The sequence below is a fragment of the Lissotriton vulgaris genome, chromosome 9 (assembly GCF_964263255.1).
Source record: "Lissotriton vulgaris chromosome 9, aLisVul1.2, whole genome shotgun sequence".
NCBI lineage: Eukaryota > Metazoa > Chordata > Amphibia > Caudata > Salamandridae > Lissotriton > Lissotriton vulgaris.
The window spans coordinates 553,065,775-553,085,138 of NC_141697.1; the positions used below are offsets into that span (position 1 = coordinate 553,065,775).

At 42.3% G+C, this 19,364-nt stretch overlaps 1 protein-coding gene across 1 annotated transcript in view; it reads left to right on the forward strand.

Annotated features, from left to right (window-relative positions):
- LOC147691771 (solute carrier family 22 member 6-A-like) overlaps positions 1–19,364 on the forward strand; it is a 475,311-nt gene that overhangs the window by 306,267 nt on the left and 149,680 nt on the right. The window contains exon 6 of the mRNA XM_086938064.1: positions 4,730–4,845. Within this exon, the coding sequence (XP_086794190.1) occupies positions 4,730–4,845 (116 nt within the window). The remainder of the gene's footprint in view (positions 1–4,729; positions 4,846–19,364) is intronic.

The window sequence follows — 19,364 nt, forward strand, 5'->3', positions numbered from 1 at the left end:
TATTTTGAAATGCCACAGTTGTGTCCTTAAACATCAGCTTGCCAGTTTATTGAATCTCGTATTCTGCTGTCAAATGCAAGATTTCCATTAAAATCAAAATAACTAAAATTACCCCTACATTTGTCATATAAAAAATAATGTGATTATCTAGAATGTGCCAAGAACTATTACCATTGTATTAGTTCTAGCATTTTATTGGGGGTGAGAACCATCATGCCATGGTTGCCCACGATATTTGCAGCTGTGTACGTGGCTGCATGTATTTTCATAGACTAAGAAAGTTTTAAATGCAGCTGGCCAGCAGAGGAGGTATGTAGGTAATGTTTCACCATTCCTGTGGAAGAAATTGAGCCTCATGGCACACAAGATAGTGTGCATGTATTCCAATTTTGAATTACGGTATAGTCAAGTCAAGTCAAAAATAAAGTTTATTTAGACCATTTGATCTATAAACCACAGTTCGTACTATTCATATAAAATCTCATAATACAAATTCATATTCTTAACAATAAAAAATTATATTATTCTAAAAACAACCTTTGTACAATTTCAAACCAGAATTAATTCGGATTATAAGGCAATTGGCTATTTTAGGGCTTCCAGTCAGATCGGGAACTTATATACCCCCTGCATAAATTTCCCGATGGCTATCGCAATATCAAGGTTTTCCATATCGACTAGAAGCTCCCGAGCTTGTGAGCGCTCCTTAACATCATATTGTAAAAATATTGGGCGAAGAAACTGTTTGCATAAATTTAAAAACATATAACAATCCAGTAAGATGTGCAGAATATCACATTTCATTCCTAGTTTACACACGCATTTACCATCAGGATGCGTTAGGGCAGTTTTTATTGCACTATTTGTAAATATCGGGTTAATACCTATTCTTAGCTTAAGAACTTCTGTTCTTAACCAACGGTTTGGTAACACATCTATATATGGAAAGTTTGAGTCTTTCTCCCATCCTGAGCTCATAAACTTTACGGAGTTTTTCTCTTTCAAATACTTTTGGTCTATTGCTCTAGAAGTTTCTTTGCCCTGCACTTTTAGTACATTCTTTATTACATTAGTTTGGAGTGTCGTGGGGTCAATGTTCACATTCAGGTGGTCACAAATGGCCAGGAGTTTACTTCTTGTTGCCTTCGCCCACTTTAACTCACTGGTCTGAATTTCTTTCATGCACCATTGTGACACCTTAGTGACTTCCCCCTGACCCAAACGATTCCAGAATCTAAGGAGACTTATCTGCACCTGGACATTCCATGCGGTTAGGCCCAATTCTAATCCGACTGCCTGGATCATCTCCTACCCGGGGAGAGACTGCAGAGATTTCAGACATTTTTCCTCCTCTTTATCCCAAGTGCTTTTCCCATCAATGCAGAGGACTTCTGCCCCATATTGGAATTGTTGCAGGACCATAGCCTTAAAGGCAGTCAATGAGGTTTATGTAACATATCGCCACAGCTATGGTTGAATCTTTTCAGTCCACATATCGCTAGATGTGCTTTTAGTTTCTGTGCTTCCAAATGGGTATCCCACTTCAGAGACCTTGCAAACCATATTCCGAGGTATTTATATACGCTTACAGTATCTAACTTGGTTTGGCCTAAGTACCAGCTAAACTTCGTACTCTTCTTCCCCAGGTATAGAATATTCGTTTTATCCATGTTTACTGTAAGTCGCTTTGCGATGGAATATTCATTAAATACATTTAACTTCCTCTGAAGCCCCACCTCTGTTTGGTCCATTACTACAAGGTCATCTGCATACAACAGACAGGACAAATGCTTGCCATTTATTTTTGGGCTTGCACCTCTGGCTGTACCAAGGAGAAGGGGCAAGTCTGCTAGGAATATGGCAAAGTGTAACGGGGCCAAAACACAGCCTTGCATCAACCCATTATTTATTGGTATTTCAATTGTAAGGCCGCCAGAGGTATCTTTAATTACCCGCGCCCAGTTATGGCTATGCAGTTCTTGGATAATCAGCAGAAGATCAGCAGGAACCTCATACTTTCTCAATGTCTCCCACAAACAGTCCCTATCCACCAAGTCAAAGGCTGCGCGAAAGTCCACGAAGCAACAAAACTATTTGCCCTGTTGCTCCATGGACTTCCTCGCTACAGCCCACAATGCGAAGCAGTGATCAATAGTAGAGTGCCCTTCCTTGAAGCCACCCTGCTCTATTGGAACTATTGACTGCCGCTCCACCCACTCCTTTAGGTTACCCAGTACTATTTTTGAAAAGACCTTTTACCCAATATCCAATAAGTTAATCAACCTATAGTTCTTAGAATTATGGTATAAAATCAGACAGCTTAAAGGCCATACTTTCTTTCACTCACTGGGTCTCGTAAGCGGGTCTTGGGATCATACGACAAGGTTATGTCCAAAACTATAGGCTACCTTTATATTTTGTTCTGCATAACATCTCGAATCTTTGGCTCTGTAGCACACCCTCTCAGGTCTATTCCAAAGGGGAAACATCCATTACAACGCAGTCATTACTTCTCACTGCTTTTAGAATGAAGCTGTTAGAACACAACTGCCTTTAAATTGCATGCCATTACAACGCATGCAATTACAAGGCATGTCACTACATCTTTTACAATTCCACCGAGGGCGATTACCTTACTGCTGGTGAACATGATGAGAGTATATTCTCCATGGACTACATACACATGTGGAAAATCATTCTATTACTGATACCAAGAAAAAAAAGAGAACTTGTCACTGTGCCTTGGAGCGATTTTTATTGTCTGTAAACAAAGTTTTAGCTAAAGTTTGAGTATTTTCTGGAGTATATATCTAATAGAATTTTACATTTTTACTGTGGATGTAGACATGGTTTTAGGCTGAATTGTTTTATTGTCCTATGTAATTTTATGTCAAATGTTTTACTGTGTAAATGTTTTAAACACTATGATCTAAATAAATATATTTTTTGACTGACTGACTACTGGGTCACTTCCATGAGTGAGATCATGTTAGTTGTGGGTTACTGCAGTAATCTTATATTTTCCTCGGCACTAATAACAAGAGTGCTGCTGGCATAGAAATCGCACTCTCAAGAATTTCCTGCACTAGCAGTATGTTAGACGACGCTGAAATTTGTAATGGACAATAAAAGAATCTACTATAAACGAAGTGGTGAGTTCAAGTAAATTTAAAATATATGCACCTCATTGAAAGAGGCTCTATCACCCACATGCATCAACCTATTTAGGAAGTGCAAACGGTGCGAATCGGTAAATTCGGCCGTTTGCACTTCCTAAATAAGTTTTTGGGATGCATCATGTATTTTTGTGAAATTCGCTATTTTTAGCGATTTCCCAAAATGCGATTGCTTTTAAGGAATCGCAAATTTGCGATTCCTTAAAAGCAATGCATGATTGTTTTTCTAATTGCGAATTAGCAATTGGGAGGTGCAAATTACCACGAGGTTGAACCTCGTGGTAATTTGCGAAAAGTTTTGAAAATGCTCAAAAATGCATTTTTTAAACTTTCATGTTTCATACACACATGTTTAGGACATGTGTGTGTGAAACATGCACTTCAAATTACATTTCTGGGGTGCAGGGGGGGGTCCTTGGGACCCCCCTTTGCACCCTTGGAATGCATTAACAAATTGCGATTTTCAAAAAGAAAATCGCAATTTGTTAAAGCTTTCCCATTGATCCCTATGGGCCTTTTGGCCCATAGGAATCAATGGGAATTGCGAATTCGCACTTTGGAATTCGCATAATATTTGCGATTCGGTAAAAATTGCGATTTTTACCGAATCGCAAATATTTTTCGCAATTTGGAATTCGCAAAAGGCCGGGATGATGCATGTGGCCGAAAGAGCTTATTAAATAATCCTCAGCATTTAATGAGTAGATTTTTCATATTTCGAACCAAAGATAGTTTGAAGTGATTTAAAGGGCATTTACATTTTTTTCGTTTGCATTATTGAATAATTGTAAATGTTTGTTCAACAGGCTGCCCTCCTAATAAATTTGGAAGACACCATGACTCACCCTGCATAAATTGTCACAGCGTGCAGTACCCTTCTTGTCTGATGGCAAATACCAACACAGCACTGCCAAGAATGGCACAGCTTCCCAAAAAAATACCACATCTCATGGCAAACACATTACACCCACTACTAAGCTTTCGATATATCTTCCTTCATAATGGCAAACAACTTCGCTCCCACTTTCTGGCACGGCACCGCTTCCAGACTTCGGTTTCACTCATTACATACCGCATCACACCCACTGCCAAGATGTGCACAGCTCCTCGAAGTCCTCCCAGTGTAATGTCAACCACCATTAACCTCACAGCCAAGAATAGCACAGTCTCCCATTATGCTTCTAGATAATAAACACATGTTGCAACTGTGTCAAGAATGACACAGTTTACATAGAAACAACAACCCCCATCACACCCACTGGCAAACATGTCTCAGCTTCGAGATTATCTCAGAACAATAATCTAATTTTCCAAGAGCAGTTTTGCCTAATAACAAACACCATCACACACACTGCAAAGAATGGCACAGCTTCCAGGCACCTCCTGTCGAATGACAACAAAGGAACACGTAACCAATAATGACACGCTTCCAGACACATTCCTTTCTAATAAAAAAACTATCAAGTGCCCCTCCCCCTCCCTAGACAAATCTAAGCTGAAATGACCCTTGGAAAACCACTCCTAAAGCTTTCTTCCCCTATTCTTTTTTCCAGATGCTGAAATCCAACATGCAGAAAGAGCTGGCAGCTCAAAAGACATCCTACAGTGTGCTAGACGTAGTCCGTACACCTATGCTACGCCGCATTTCCTTCTGCCTCGGGCTCGTGTGGTAGGTAAAGAAGCCATTGTAATATGAGAAATAGAATAAGTTCATTCATGGATATTTGGGACCATGGTTCGAATTGTAAATGTGCGTTCTTCTAGAGTGCACATTTCCAAATAATAATAATATATTAACGCACAATGTATACTCATTTGTATTTTCAAATGTAAATGAGAATTAGGTAATTTTAAGGCTTCTTAAAACTAAAAAAAGTCAAATCCTTTGCTTTTTCGGTTGTTAGCCAAAAGGTGTGCGCTGCAGCTGATATATAATGGCAGAATGTGTGGTGTACCATTGTTAGTGCCACAGAATGCCTAGTGCACTTTGGTGGCAGAAAGAGAAATGTAGCAGTACTTGTGCAACAATTGCATAGTTTTGGCATTGATGGACTGGACGCCGTCTTCCCTTTGGCTGAGATGTGTAAAGCTCTTTAATCCGGAGCCTGCCCCTTTATCCAACCACTCTAAATCTTCTAAACCCACGGAGTTTTATGGATTACAGACTATATCCCCTGTTAGAAATACAATGAGCCTATTATTTTCTATTCTTGGACAATTCCTTAAGCATTTTCAGCCCAAGAGTTCAAAGTTTATGCATTCCTGCATCATTCTATTGAAGCACTTTAGCCCCAGAGATGAAAGATTCTGTATACCCTGCATCCTTTGAGCCCCTCTCGTCCTAAAGGCAAAAATATCTGCATCAAAATCCTAATCCATCCAAACCTAGAAGTGAAAGCCTTGGTAGTCCTACACTGAAGCCCATGAGTCCGTTGCAGTCTAGAAGTGATGAGGCTTTATGGTCCTGTGTCAATTTCATGAGCCCATCCACGTCTCCAGGTGACAAATAAGCCAGTTACTTTTGCTCAAAGCTGTTACTGGACACAGGAAAAAATGGTTTTATAATACAAGATGTGGAGCTTTAAAAAATTGCCAGAGGTGGCACAATAGGTGTATCTCTGTATGAATCCTAAAAGAAGCAAATCTTAAAGCTTAACATATATATATATGCAAGCAAGGCGCCAAGCGCTTCAGGAGGGCTGTTTTGAATAAATTGCATTCGAAGCGAAGTGGTTAGCGTTCTGTGCATTTTGTTTACGTCCATGAAAAAGGGGCGTGTCTGCCCCGAAACGCGTCGGACTTCGGATCAAAAGCTTGGAGGGAGGCTGTGAGATCGATTGGGGCATAAGAAGGCTGGATGGTCTTGTTGCGCCGTGGGTAGCCCTCCTGAAGCGCTTGGCGCCTCGCTTGCATACATTACTCCGGTCTGCCATGACCGTGGGAGGGGCTCCGCTTCGTCACACGCCTTGAGCTAACTACATGACGAGGACTGGAGCGAAGATACTAATCTTTGCTTGTACAGCGCGACGCATCACGAGGAATGATTATCATCCCAGAGCCCACCCCCCACCATCAAATAGGAGGCACAATAACCAAGATGACTGATTGAAAACAAGTATGCACAACCTACTCAAGGGATACTGTTACACTCACCATTACAGACTACAGCTACCAGGATTCCTGGGAGCACAGCGTGATGAGCCACGCCCACTTAGGGAGGCCCTGTTTGGAATAAATTGCATTCGAAGCGAAGTGGTGAGTGTTCTGTGCATTTTGTTTACGTCCATGAAGAAGGGGCGTGTCTGCCCCGAAACGCGTCGGACTTCGGATCAAAAGCTTGGAGGGAGGCTGTGAGATCGATTGGGGCATAAGAAGGCTGGATGGTCTTGCTGCGCCGTGGGTAGCCCTCCTGAAGAGCTTGGCGCCTTGCTTGCATATATATATATATATATATATATATATATATATATATATATATATATATATATATATATATATATATATATATATATATATATATATTCAGGTTTTCTCCTTCAGAGAAGTTGGTTCCTCGTGCACTCCCGTGTGACCAATAAAGTTCCAACCACACTGGTTTTAGTCGATTGTAAGTTTTTTAATCAGCAACCAGCAACACCTTACGCGTTTCGGTCTCTACAGAGACCTTGCTCACAGGTTAACTGAGTCGACATTATTTTGACATTTAAATAAAGTGAAAGAGTTTTTTTAGTTACATCACTTCCTGTGTCTCACACAGGCATTGTGGGACATGTAGTTTCAAATAACGATATTTCTCAACAAAATTATTACACTTCAGTTTAGTTTCAGAAGTAACACTTTTTGTGAATTATATGTCAACAATAAATGAATAATTGAACCAAAATTAAGCCCTCCATGTTAGAATAATTGTGAATGATGTATTGAGCACTGATGACTTTGAGACTGACAAGTGAATGTTTCGATACTGAACGTTTATGCCCACTGGAGGGCTCAATTTTGATTTGAAATTCCTTGAATCATTTTTTGAAATGTTTATAACATGATCGCCAATAGTGGGTGCGCACTCACTGTAATTTTTGAATATGCCCACCGGAGGGCTTAATTTTGGTTCAATTATTCATTTATTGTTGACATATAATTCACAAAAAGTGTTACTTCTGAAACTAAACTGAAGTGTAATAATTTTGTTGAGAAATATCGTTATTTGAAACTACATGTCCCACAATGCCTGTGTGAGACACAGGAAGTGATGTAACTTCAAAAAAACTCTTTCACTTTATTTAAATGTCAAAATAATGTCGACTCAGTTAACCTGTGAGCAGGGTCTCTGTAGAGACCGAAACGCGTAAGGTGTTGCTGGTTGCTGATTAAAAAACTTACAATCGACTAAAACCAGTGTGGTTGGAACTTTATTGGTCACACGGGAGTGCACGAGGAACCAACTTCTCTGAAGGAGAAAACCTGAATCTATTTGATCGCAGCAGGTCCTGCTGCGCCTCGCGTGCACCGCCTGAGAGCACCCGGGAGCCTCCGACTTGGGCCAGATGGAATACATATATATATATATATATATATATATATATATATATATATATATATATATATATATATATATATATATATATATATATATATATATATATATATATATATATATATATATATATATATATATATATATATATATATATATATATATATATATATATATATATATATATATATATATATATATATATATATATATATATATATATATTACCTACTGGCGGTCGCCAGTAGGTAGTTATAGTTAGGATTATTTTGTTTTGGGATTTCACAACATTCTATTGGGTATAACTTTGGGGCCGGTTGAGGAATCTGCCTGAAATTTACCTCAAATTTGCTTCGCGGCGCTCCTCTCCTTCCCTGAAAGATTGGGGGGTATTCGTGAAGCAGGGGCCGAGATAAAAGGGGGGTCCCAAAACGTGTTTTCCCCATGTTAATTTCTATAGGGCGGTCGGACTCACTTTTAGCCCGATTTTCGCGGGGGAGCGCCCGGTACGCGCCCCGGAGAGCGTACGGGGGAGCGTAGCATGGGGAAAACACAGTTCATTCACTGCGTCACCTCTACGACCCTTTCTTGCGTCAATACGCCCCTTTTGCATACATTACACCTGACGTAGGTATAATGTGGCGCAGGGGTTTACAAAGTGACGCATCTACCTAGATGCGTCACTTTGTAAATATGACTCAATAAGGTGCATGTTTTACGCTGCTGATGCGTCACAAAAAGTGACGTACCAGTGGCGTAAAAGTGACACTTGGCCTCATAAATGATGCATTCAGTCTTCTACTCATGCGGCATATTTAATATATGACGCATTATGTCGCAAGTACTTACAGATACGTCAGTATTTCAGACGTATCTGTAAGCGCAAAAGTGATGCATTGCTGGAGTGTGTCACAAAAATGATGCAACTCCAGCAATGCATCCTTTCACATGGGGCCAGGCCCATGTGAAAGGGCCTGCATCAGTCTTAAGCCTGCTGTGAAACAGGCGCAAGATTTGGACGCAACAGCGTCATAAAAGTGACGCAGTGATATCTCATAGATTTCACTGCGTCACCTCTACGACCCTTTCTTGCGTCAATACGTCCCTTTTGCATACATTACACCTGACGTAGGTATATTGTGGTGCAGGGGTTTACAAAGTGACGCATCTACCTAGATGCGTCACTTTGTAAATATTACTGAATAAGGTGCATTTTTTACAGCACTGGTGCGTCACAAAAAGTGACGCACCGGTGGCGTAAAAGTGACGCATGGCCTCATAAATGAGGCCTTCAGTCTTCTAGTCATGCGTCATATTAAATATATGACGTATTATGTCGCAAGTACTTACAGATACGTCAGTATTTCAGACGTATCTGTAAACGCAAAAGTGATGCATTGCTGGAGAGTGTCACAAAAATGATGCAACTCCAGCAATGCATCCTTTCACATGGGGACAGGCCCATGTGAAAGGGCCTGCATCAGTCTTACGCCTGCTGTGAAACAGGCGCAAGATTTGGACGCAACAGCGTAATAAAAGTGACGCAGTGATATATCATAGATTTCACTGCGTCACCTCTACGACCCTTTCTTGTGTCAATACGTCCCTTTTGCATACATTACACCTGATGTAGGTATAATGTGGCGCAGGGGTTTACAAAGTGACGCATCTACCTAGATGCGTCACTTTGTAAATATGACTCAATAAGGTGCATTTTTAACAGCACTGGTGCATCACAAAAAGTGACGTACCGGTGGCGTAAAAGTGATGCATGGCCTCATAAATGAGGCCTTCAGTCTTCTACTCATGCGTCATATTAAATATATGACGTATTATGTCGCAAATACTTACAGATACGTCAGTATTTCAGACGTATCTGTAAGCGCAAAAGTGATGCATTGCTGGAGTGTGTCACAAAAATTATGCAACTCCAGCAATGCATCCTTTCACATGTGGCCAGGCCCATGTGAAAGGGCCTGCATCAGTCTTACGCCTGCTGTGAAACAGGCGCAAGATTTGGACGCAACAGCGTCATAAAAGTATATATAGTTAGTTGGACTCACTATAACTTGCGCGCCTGCAATGCACTGCTGATGATGTCACATATTACATCACTCATGACATGGTCAGTGACATCACTCATGACATCACTGATGACACCATCCTTGTGACAGAGTGACAGACCTCCTTTCAGTGTAATGTAATCCTTGAAACACATATTCAAAAATAGAAACTAAAATTTTCAAAAAAATATAGATACCCATACCAGTTACAACAACCAATTCAGTAATTCAACCAACTATATACACATCCACTCATTCACCAACAGTTCTATATAGTCACTCATACATATACTCACTCATCATATGTAGTGATACACCTATACATCCTGTTAAACACCGACAGTCATCCAAATGTTACTCACACACATACTCACACATGCAAATAAACTATTGAACATCCATTTATTTGCATATACAGCTATACACCCACTACCACCTTACTTCTAAGGAAACCTACACATACTTACTCTCTAAAACAATCACTTATAGAAAGACATACTCATTTAAACAGGAACTCTTACAATCTCTCACTCTCACATATACTCACTTACATACATCAATACTCACATATACTACATTAAAACAAATGTAGTTACTGATAAAGACACTAGTGAGACAGTCATTCACTCACTAACACACACATATACACACTCATCCACCCATACAGTCCTGCACATATGCTGTCTTCAAAACACATACAGTTAGTCAGTCATTGATGCAACTATGTGCTAAGTAATACCCCCACCAAACCATACAGACACTCATGCTGATACTAAAAAAACATCTAATAACCCATATACACACACATGTAGCTACTCACCAACCTATGCAGCCACTTATACACAAAGTGAAACACTGATACATATATTTAAATGTTTAAACATTACTCGCTAATATATGTATTCACTAAGATACACTTAATAAGCCAGTTAACCAATCATTTTTTTTTTAAAACATCCATTTAGACACTTACTTAAAAATGTGTTCTTCCATCGACCTTTTCATATACATATAGAAAACATATTTATTTTTCAGAAAGACACACATTCACTGGATGGTGTCATCAGTGATGTCATGAGTGATGTCACTGACCATGTCATGAGTGATGTAATATGTGACGTCATCAGCAGTGCATTGCAGGCGCGCAAGTTATAGTGAGTCCAACTAACTATAACGTGGGAATTTCAATGGTTTTATGTCAGTAAAATTTCCAGCTAACTATAACTGGTGTCAAACCTATGTTTTGTTCAGTGAATTTAATAGGTTTTTTAAATGCTAATTCCTAACTATAACTGGTGTGAAACCTATGGCTTTTTCAGTGAATTTCAAAGGTTTTTTAAATGCTAATTCCTAACTATAACGATTGTGAAACCTCTGGTTTTTTCACTGAATATATATATATTTATATACACAATGAAAAAAACAAAGGTGACAGGGATGTTATAGTTAGGAAATGGGTAAATATGCATATGAGCATATGTGAAAGGCAGTATAGGTGAGTGTTGGAGTATATAAGTGACTGTATGTGTGAGTGATTGTGAGAGTTGCTGCATGGATGAGAGTGTGCTTGTGTCAGTGACTGTATAGGTGAGTGAGTATGCGTTAGTATCTGTATGAATAAGTGAGTTGATGTAACTATATAGGTGACTGTGTGATTGACTCTATGGGTGAGTGAGTAGGTGTGTGAGTAGCTCTATCGGTGACTGACAGTGTTTGAACGACTGTATGGGTATATGAGTGGTTATATAAAGGGCTGTATTAGTGAGTGAGTTGGTGTATGAGTGGCTGTAGGGAAGACTAGGTGGACGTATGAATCAGTAGGTGGGTGTGTACATACTGGTATGGTTGTGCAATGGTTTTGAGAATGGTAGTGTGGAAGTTGAGGTGGGTGAATGAAATGTTATATTGGGGTGTGAGTGGGTGTGTGAGAGATTCAGTGGATGATGTAATCAGTGATATCATTTGAGATTTTATCAGTGATGTCCCTGACCATGTCATGAGTGATGTAATATGTGAGGTCATAAGCAGTGTATTGCTGGGACCTGAGTTATAGCTGAATTTCTCTGGTTTTGTATGAGTGAAACCTTAGTCTAACTATAACGTCTCTGTATCCTTTGTTTTTTCAGTGAATTTAAAAAAAAATTCGAATGCTAATTCCTAAATATAACCTTTGGGTTTTTCAGTAAATTTCTATGATTTTTAAAGTAGTGGTCACATTTGCAGTGTAATGGAGAGAAGGGGTTGACCCTACCACCAGCTCTCTGGTATTCTGATGTGTAGGACTTACAAGAGGTGCCAGATGGGTGCCAAGGGGACTTCATCCCCCAACTAGCAATGCACCTGGAGGCACATTTGCAGAGTGGTGGAGATGGGGGGTATGGCCTCTGACAGCTTCTCAGCAATACTGCTGTGTGTGACTTGCTGGAGGCTACAGGAGGGGCAGTTGTCCTGAAGGACGTCCTTGGTGGCTACCTGTGCCTCCTATTACCTCCAGTAAGTCTCATACAGCAGGATTACTGAGATCTGATAGCAGGACATGCCCCCTTTCCCGACCACTCTGAAAATGTGCCTCCTGGTGCACTACCAGTAGGGGGATGAAGTTTCCTTGGTTATTGGGGGCCTGATCCTTTAAAAAAAATTTAAAAAGGGGACAGGGCAGTGCAACCCCATGGGCCGATTTCACACATCCATACAAGCACTCACACGTCTAATCACTCACCCATTCTGTCACTCAACAACCACTCGACAATACAGCTACTCCAACACCCACTCAGTTAATAAAAAACCAACTCAAACAGCCACTCACTCACCCAGCCATACAGCTACTTACACACCCTGTTACTCACCCATACTGTCACTCACACAGCCACTCAGTCACTCATACAGCCACTCAAACACTCACTCATCCACCCATACAGCCACTCACACAACTACTCACTCACCCATACAGTCACTCACACACTCACCAATACAGCTACTCACACAGCCACTCACCCACCCAGCCACTCACACACCCACTTATTCACCCATACAGTCACTCAGACACCCACTTATACATCCAAGCAGTCACTCAGACACCCACTCTCATAGGGATACACACAGTCACACAGCCACTCACATAAATATGTTTGAAATAGTATCACTCTGAGAAGGGCTAGGGGGTCAGGGGGTCTCAACCCTGCCCCCTTTTTGTGTTTTCCACTCTTGTTTTGTGCTCTCTTGTGCCTCACTTCTCCTGAGAAACAAGATGGCTGCTCAGGTGGTCCCAGAAGGATAGTAACATTTATAAACGTTATCCGCTAATAGAATTAGCATTTACAAAACCTTTGAAATTTATTGAAAAAAAATATAGGTTTCACGCCTGATATAGTTAGGAATTAGCATTTAAAAAACCTTGCAAATTCACTGAAAAAACCATAGGTTTCAAGCCTTATATAGTTAGGAATTAGCATTTAAAAAACCATTGAAATTGCTCCTATATAGTTAGTTGTACTAACTAAATTTTTCGCAACCGCAATCCACTGCTGATGATGTCAAGTATTACATCATTCATGACATGGTCAGTGACATCACTGATGACATCACTGATGACATCTCAAATGCCATCACTGATGACATCACTGATGACATCTCATTTGACATCACTGATGACATCATCCAGTGACTGTGTGTTTCTGTAAAGTTTAAATATGTTTTACATATTGAAGAATGAGTGGATGTATAAGTGTCTGGATGAAGGATTTAGTAGGTGCGTGACTGACTGTATGAGTGAGTGATTAAAGGGAAAACCTTTGTCTGAATAAGTGACTCGCAAGCCGCCTGGCTGACCAAACTACTCACCGCCAACTTCTGTTTCAGCCGAACCGCCACAGGAGCAGCCCCGCCTCCCGCCGCACGACTCCCGCTGGTTCAGGGAGACTGCCGCAGAGCGGAGAGCAGGGCCTGGGGAACTACATCCCCCAACAGGCACTGCGCCAAGCAACATCAAGAAGCGCCAGGAGGCGCATAAAAGTAGCGCACAGCCTGCAGAGCGGGGGAAACCTTTGTCTGAATAAGTGACTCGCAAGCCGCCTGGCTGACCAAACTACTCACCGCCAACTTCTGTTTCAGCCGAACCGCCACAGGAGCAGCCCCGCCTCCCGCCGCACGACTCCCGCTGGTTCAGGGAGACTGCCGCAGAGCGGAGAGCGGCGCCTGGGGAACTACATCCCCCAACAGGCACTGCGCCAAGCAACATCAAGAAGCGCCAGGAGGTGCATAAAAGTAGCGCACAGCCTGCAAAGCGGGGGAAACCTTTGTCTGAATAAGTGACTCGCAAGCTGCCTGGCTGACCAAACTACTCACCGCCAACTTCTGTTTCAGCCGAACCGCCACAGGAGCAGCCCCGCCTCCCGCCGCACGACTCCCGCTGGTTCAGGGAGACTGCCGCAGAGCGGAGAGCGAGGCCTGGGGAACTACATCCCCCAACAGGCACTGCGCCAAGCAACATCAAGAAGCGCCAGGAGGCGCATAAAAGTAGCGCGCAGCCTGCGGGACGCCGGGCGAAGCCCGGGCCAAGGGCGGGCCCGTTTCAGCCCGTTCCAGGCTGGTATGGGCAACCCCCCTTGGTTCCTAGTCACTAGTCGCTGACCTCATCTTTTTAAAGGTATTGACTTTTTGACATCTGTGTACTTTGGAACTAGATCTCGAACTCTTGCAGCAATGACTAGGGTTACCAGAAGTAAGACTACAAATAGAACTGCTTTGTTTACAGGTCCTATTGACCAGTTCATCTCAAAAACTACTGAGGCCATCAATCAAAATATTACTTTACTGGAACGTAGGGTGTCTCAGGACCTTGCGATCGCCAGGAGATCCTCTATGGGCCTTATCGCAGCAGCCTTAAGCCCGCTTCCATCAGCCTCTCCTATCCCAATTCTAATACAGTCTGATGCAACAGCCCAAGTTCATTCCATCCCAAGTATATATATATATATATATATATATATATATATATATATATATATATATATATATATATATATATATGTTTTCCACTCATAAACATTGAGTAACACTCATACTCACTGAATGATGCCATTAGTGATGTCATCAGTGATGGCATTTGAGAGGTCACCATTGATGTCCTCAGTGATGTCAATGACCATGTCATGAGTGACATGTAATATGCGAGGTCATAAGCAGTGCATTGTAGGCATAAGTTATACTTCTCTCAAGGAACTATAACTGCATCATTTCACTGGTTTTGTATGACTAAAGTCTGAAACTAACTAAACCATTCTTGAAACCAGGCTTTTCAATACATTTCTAAGGTTTTTATAACTCTATTTCTTGACTATACCTTCCCTTTAACCTTTGTTTTTGGTCAATGAATTTCACTTTTTTAAATGTTATTTCCTAACTATAATGTGCCTATAACCTTTGGTTTAATCAGTGAATTTAGATACTTTTTTAAATGTATTACCTAAGTATAACCTGTAATCTTTGTGAGTGGGTATGTGAGAAACAGTATAGGTCAGAGAGTGGGTATATGAGTGGCTGTATGGGTATGTGAGTGGGTGTGTGAGTTGCTGTATGGATCTGTAAGTGGGTATAAGAGGGTGTAAGAGGGTTTAAGAGGGGCTGTATGAGTGTGTAAGTATTTTTCTGGGTATGTGAGGTTTTGCATGAGTGGCTGTATGGGTATGTGAGTGGGTGTGTGAGTGGCTTTATGGGTGTGCATGTGGGTATAAGTGTCTGTGAGTAGGTGTGTTAGTGGCTGTATGGCTGTGTGAGTGGCTGTGTGGCTCTCTGTAAGCAATAGGGGTTGAATAGGTGTATCAATGGGTGGGTTTGTGTTGGTATGGGTATGTCAGTAGCCCTGTGAGTGACTAGGCCAGAATGGAACCTAATCTGCTCCTTTACTGAACAAGAGTTCAAAGTTTTGCAGGAAAAGTCTACCCAATAGGAGTACTTTCTACTGGTCCCCACACCACAGATTTTAACAAAGCAGATGCAGCCATCGCACCCCAACTATGGAAGGTCATCAACATCTCCTTCGAAACAGCAACATTCCCAGAAAGCTGGAAGTACGCTGAAATCAACGCCCTCCTCAAGAAGCCCAAGGTGGACCCGAAGGACCTCAAGAACTTCTGGACCTTCTCACTGCTCCCGTTCCCAGCAAAGGTCATCGAGAAAATCGTCAACAGGCAATTGACCCGCTCCTGGAAGACAATAACATCTTGGACCCATCCCATTCTGGGTTCAGACGAAACCACAGCACCGAGACAGCCCTCATTGCCGCCACAGACGACATCAGGCGCCAACTAGACCACGGCGAAACATCAGCCCTCATCCTCCTGGACCTGCCGGCCGCCTTTGACATGGTCTGCCATTGCACTCTAAAGGCACGCCTCCTAGAAGCCGGAATCCAAGAGAAGGCCCTTGACTGGACTTCATCCTTCCTCTCGAGCAGAAACCAGAGCGCCTCCCACCCTTCTGATCCGAAGCCACCAACATCATCTGCGGTGTCCCCCAGAGCTCATCCCTCAGCCCAATGCTGTTTAACATCTACATGGCCTCCCTCGCACAAGTAGCCCACTAGCACAACCTCAACATCATCTCCTACGCCGACGACACCCAGCTTATCCTCTCCCTCAACAAGGATCCACACACCGCCAAAACCAACCACCACAAGAGAATGAAGACCGTCGCCGACTGGATGAGGAGAAACCGTCTGAAGCTGAACTCGGACAAGACAGAGGTACGCATCCTCGGACCCACCCTCCCAGCCTGGGATGACTCCTGGTGGCCGACCACACTGGGAACAGCACCAACACCCACCGACCATGCACGCAACCTAGGATTCATCCTCGACTCCTCCCTCTCCATGGCTAAACAGGTCAACGCTGTTTCCTCCACCTGCTACAACACCATCCATAAGCTCCGCAGGATCTACAAGTGGATCCCGACTGAAACAAGAAGAACGGTGACACAAGCCCTCATCAGCAGCAGGCTGGATTACGGCAATGCACTCTACGCAGGAATCCCAGCCAAACACCAACGAAGACTACAACGCATCCAAAACGCCTCCGCCCGACTGATCGTCAATGTCCCCCGCCACAGCCACATCACCCCTCACCTGAGAGACCTACACTGGCTCCCCGTCGACAAGAGGAACACTTTCAAGCTCCTCACCCACGCACACAAAGCACTCCACAACGTCGGACCAGCCTACCTTAACAGCAGACTCAGCTTCTACACCCCCACCCACCAGCTCCGCTCCGCCAGCCTCGCCCTAGGGAGGTGGTAGTCCCTGCGGCAACTTTAAATACAGGAGGGGGGTCTACACAGCCCTCCTCTTATTTCCCTTTCAAACCTCCAGGATGTGGTAGTCCTTGGGGACTTTTAAGGCCTACGGAGGAGGCCCCCCTCCTATTACTGAATGAAGCCCCGGGAAGGTGATAGGTCCCCCGAGCTCAAATTGGCCTTAGTGAGGGGAGCCTCATTTGCCTTGCTCCCCATTTCCTTTTAATATATATACCCCCGGGTCCTGGCTCATCTTAGGGCTGAAAGAGAAACAAGTGCAGGAAACTGTGCTTCGTGTGTTTTTTAAAATTAGCTTCAAATTTGCAAATCCATTATAATTTTAGCTGTAAACATTTTTAACAAATGCTTTTGGCACAGGCAGGGTCTCTGGGAGACCCCAGCACCAGGCCTGGGGGTCAAGGTATTCCTTCCTACCCTGCCCCCTTCTATTTTTTTAACCCCTTCATTGCGCATGACAGCAGGGAGCCATTGTGCGTATCAGTGTGCTTGTGCGCAGGACGGCTCCTAGCTGTCCCCGCGCATGGCACCGGAAATCCCTTGTTACAGGCACCAGAGGGATTTCCTTTTCTCGCCAAAAGCCTCGGGAGCTGGGGAAGAGCTTCCCCAGCTCCCGAGGCACTCCCCCTGGTTTCCCTGAAATGATGATCAGCTCGCAAGTCACGCTGTCGTCATTTCATAGAAACCAAAACTGAAATGAGCCTTTAGGCTCATTTCAGTTTCACTTTGAATGTGCTCAGGGGGCTATCTCAGACCCCCGAGCAGGTAGAAAGACGGGAAAGGTATCATTGGAAAGGGGAGTGGTACCCCTCCCTAGTGTATCCCTGCTTGGGGATTGCCCCAGGAGGGCGATGGGCCCCAGGGATTATTTTTTTATGATGTAGGGGTGAAGGCTGCCCAGAATGGGCATGCCAATGCCGCACCCTAAAAACAATTACCTCAGACTTTCTGCCCCCCCCCCCCTCCCCGGAGGCATATGGGGGCTCCGGTTTTGTACAAGTGAAATGTCCAACTATCTATAAGGTCCCTTAAACCTATGGTTTTTTCAGTGAATATATAGAAATTAACATTTGAAGAACCTTAGAATTACACTGAAAAAACCACAGGTTTCAGGGGCGTTATAGTTAGTTGGACATTTCACTCATACAAAAATCTGAGAAATTCGGCTGTTATTGTTAGTTGAGCTAACTATAACTCGTGACCCAGAAATGCACTGCTGATGATGTCACGTATTACATCACTCATGACATGGTCATTGACATCACTGATTACATCATCCATGTGACAATCACATACACCTTTTCATACACTAGTAAAATCTTTCATCACTCTTTGTAAAATACAGAGTATCATATTTGAATCCATTGACAAAGCAATACAAGTATCTAAAAACTCACTCAGTGATTTCTAGATGTATACACACATCTAATCACTTACCTGTAGAATCACTCATACATGCTGTCAATGAACAATAGAACACTATCAAAAATACTTATACACCTATATCAACATTACACACCAGCACACATCCTATTCACTTATGAAGTCATCCTACTCACTTATGCAAACTATGGATCATACTTACAAACTTACTTAGCTACACACTTATACAAACACCACTTCATCAATTCATTTAAATAGTAAGTCATACTTAGTATATTATAAAATCATTATTACAAGTATACAGTTAACCATACAGTCACTCACTGAGTCTTATGTATACTTATTTATATACAACAACTGACACATACACTGTCTTTTATTTTTCTAGTTCGTTGGACATGTACCATTGAGAAATATATTTGCTCATCACCACACCCATAAAGATATTCACTCACCCAAACAACTGTTAGAACATGTAGTTTTAACGTCATATATCTACTGAATCAACTATTCACACATCTTTGGGCAGTCACACACCCCCCACCGAACCACACACACATTCACTCTCCCATACAAATACTCAGTTAACTAATCAATAACTAATATAGACTTTCACATAGCTGTTAACCAACTGGAGAACCTGTTTACACAACAACTGACAAAGTGATACAGATATTCACACAGTTTAGTCACTATCCACTATATTTAGTGAGACACTATTATTATTATTATTATAAAGGCTTTTATAACACGCTCTATTACTAAAAAATAGTATCCTGGCGCGAAAAAGTGAAGGCGGGGCATATGGTTCCTGGAATGACATAACATAGAGAGGAAAGAGACCTAAAGAGTGATGTTAAAGAGATGGGTCTTCAGTCCTTTCTTAAAAGCCATGATGGTAGG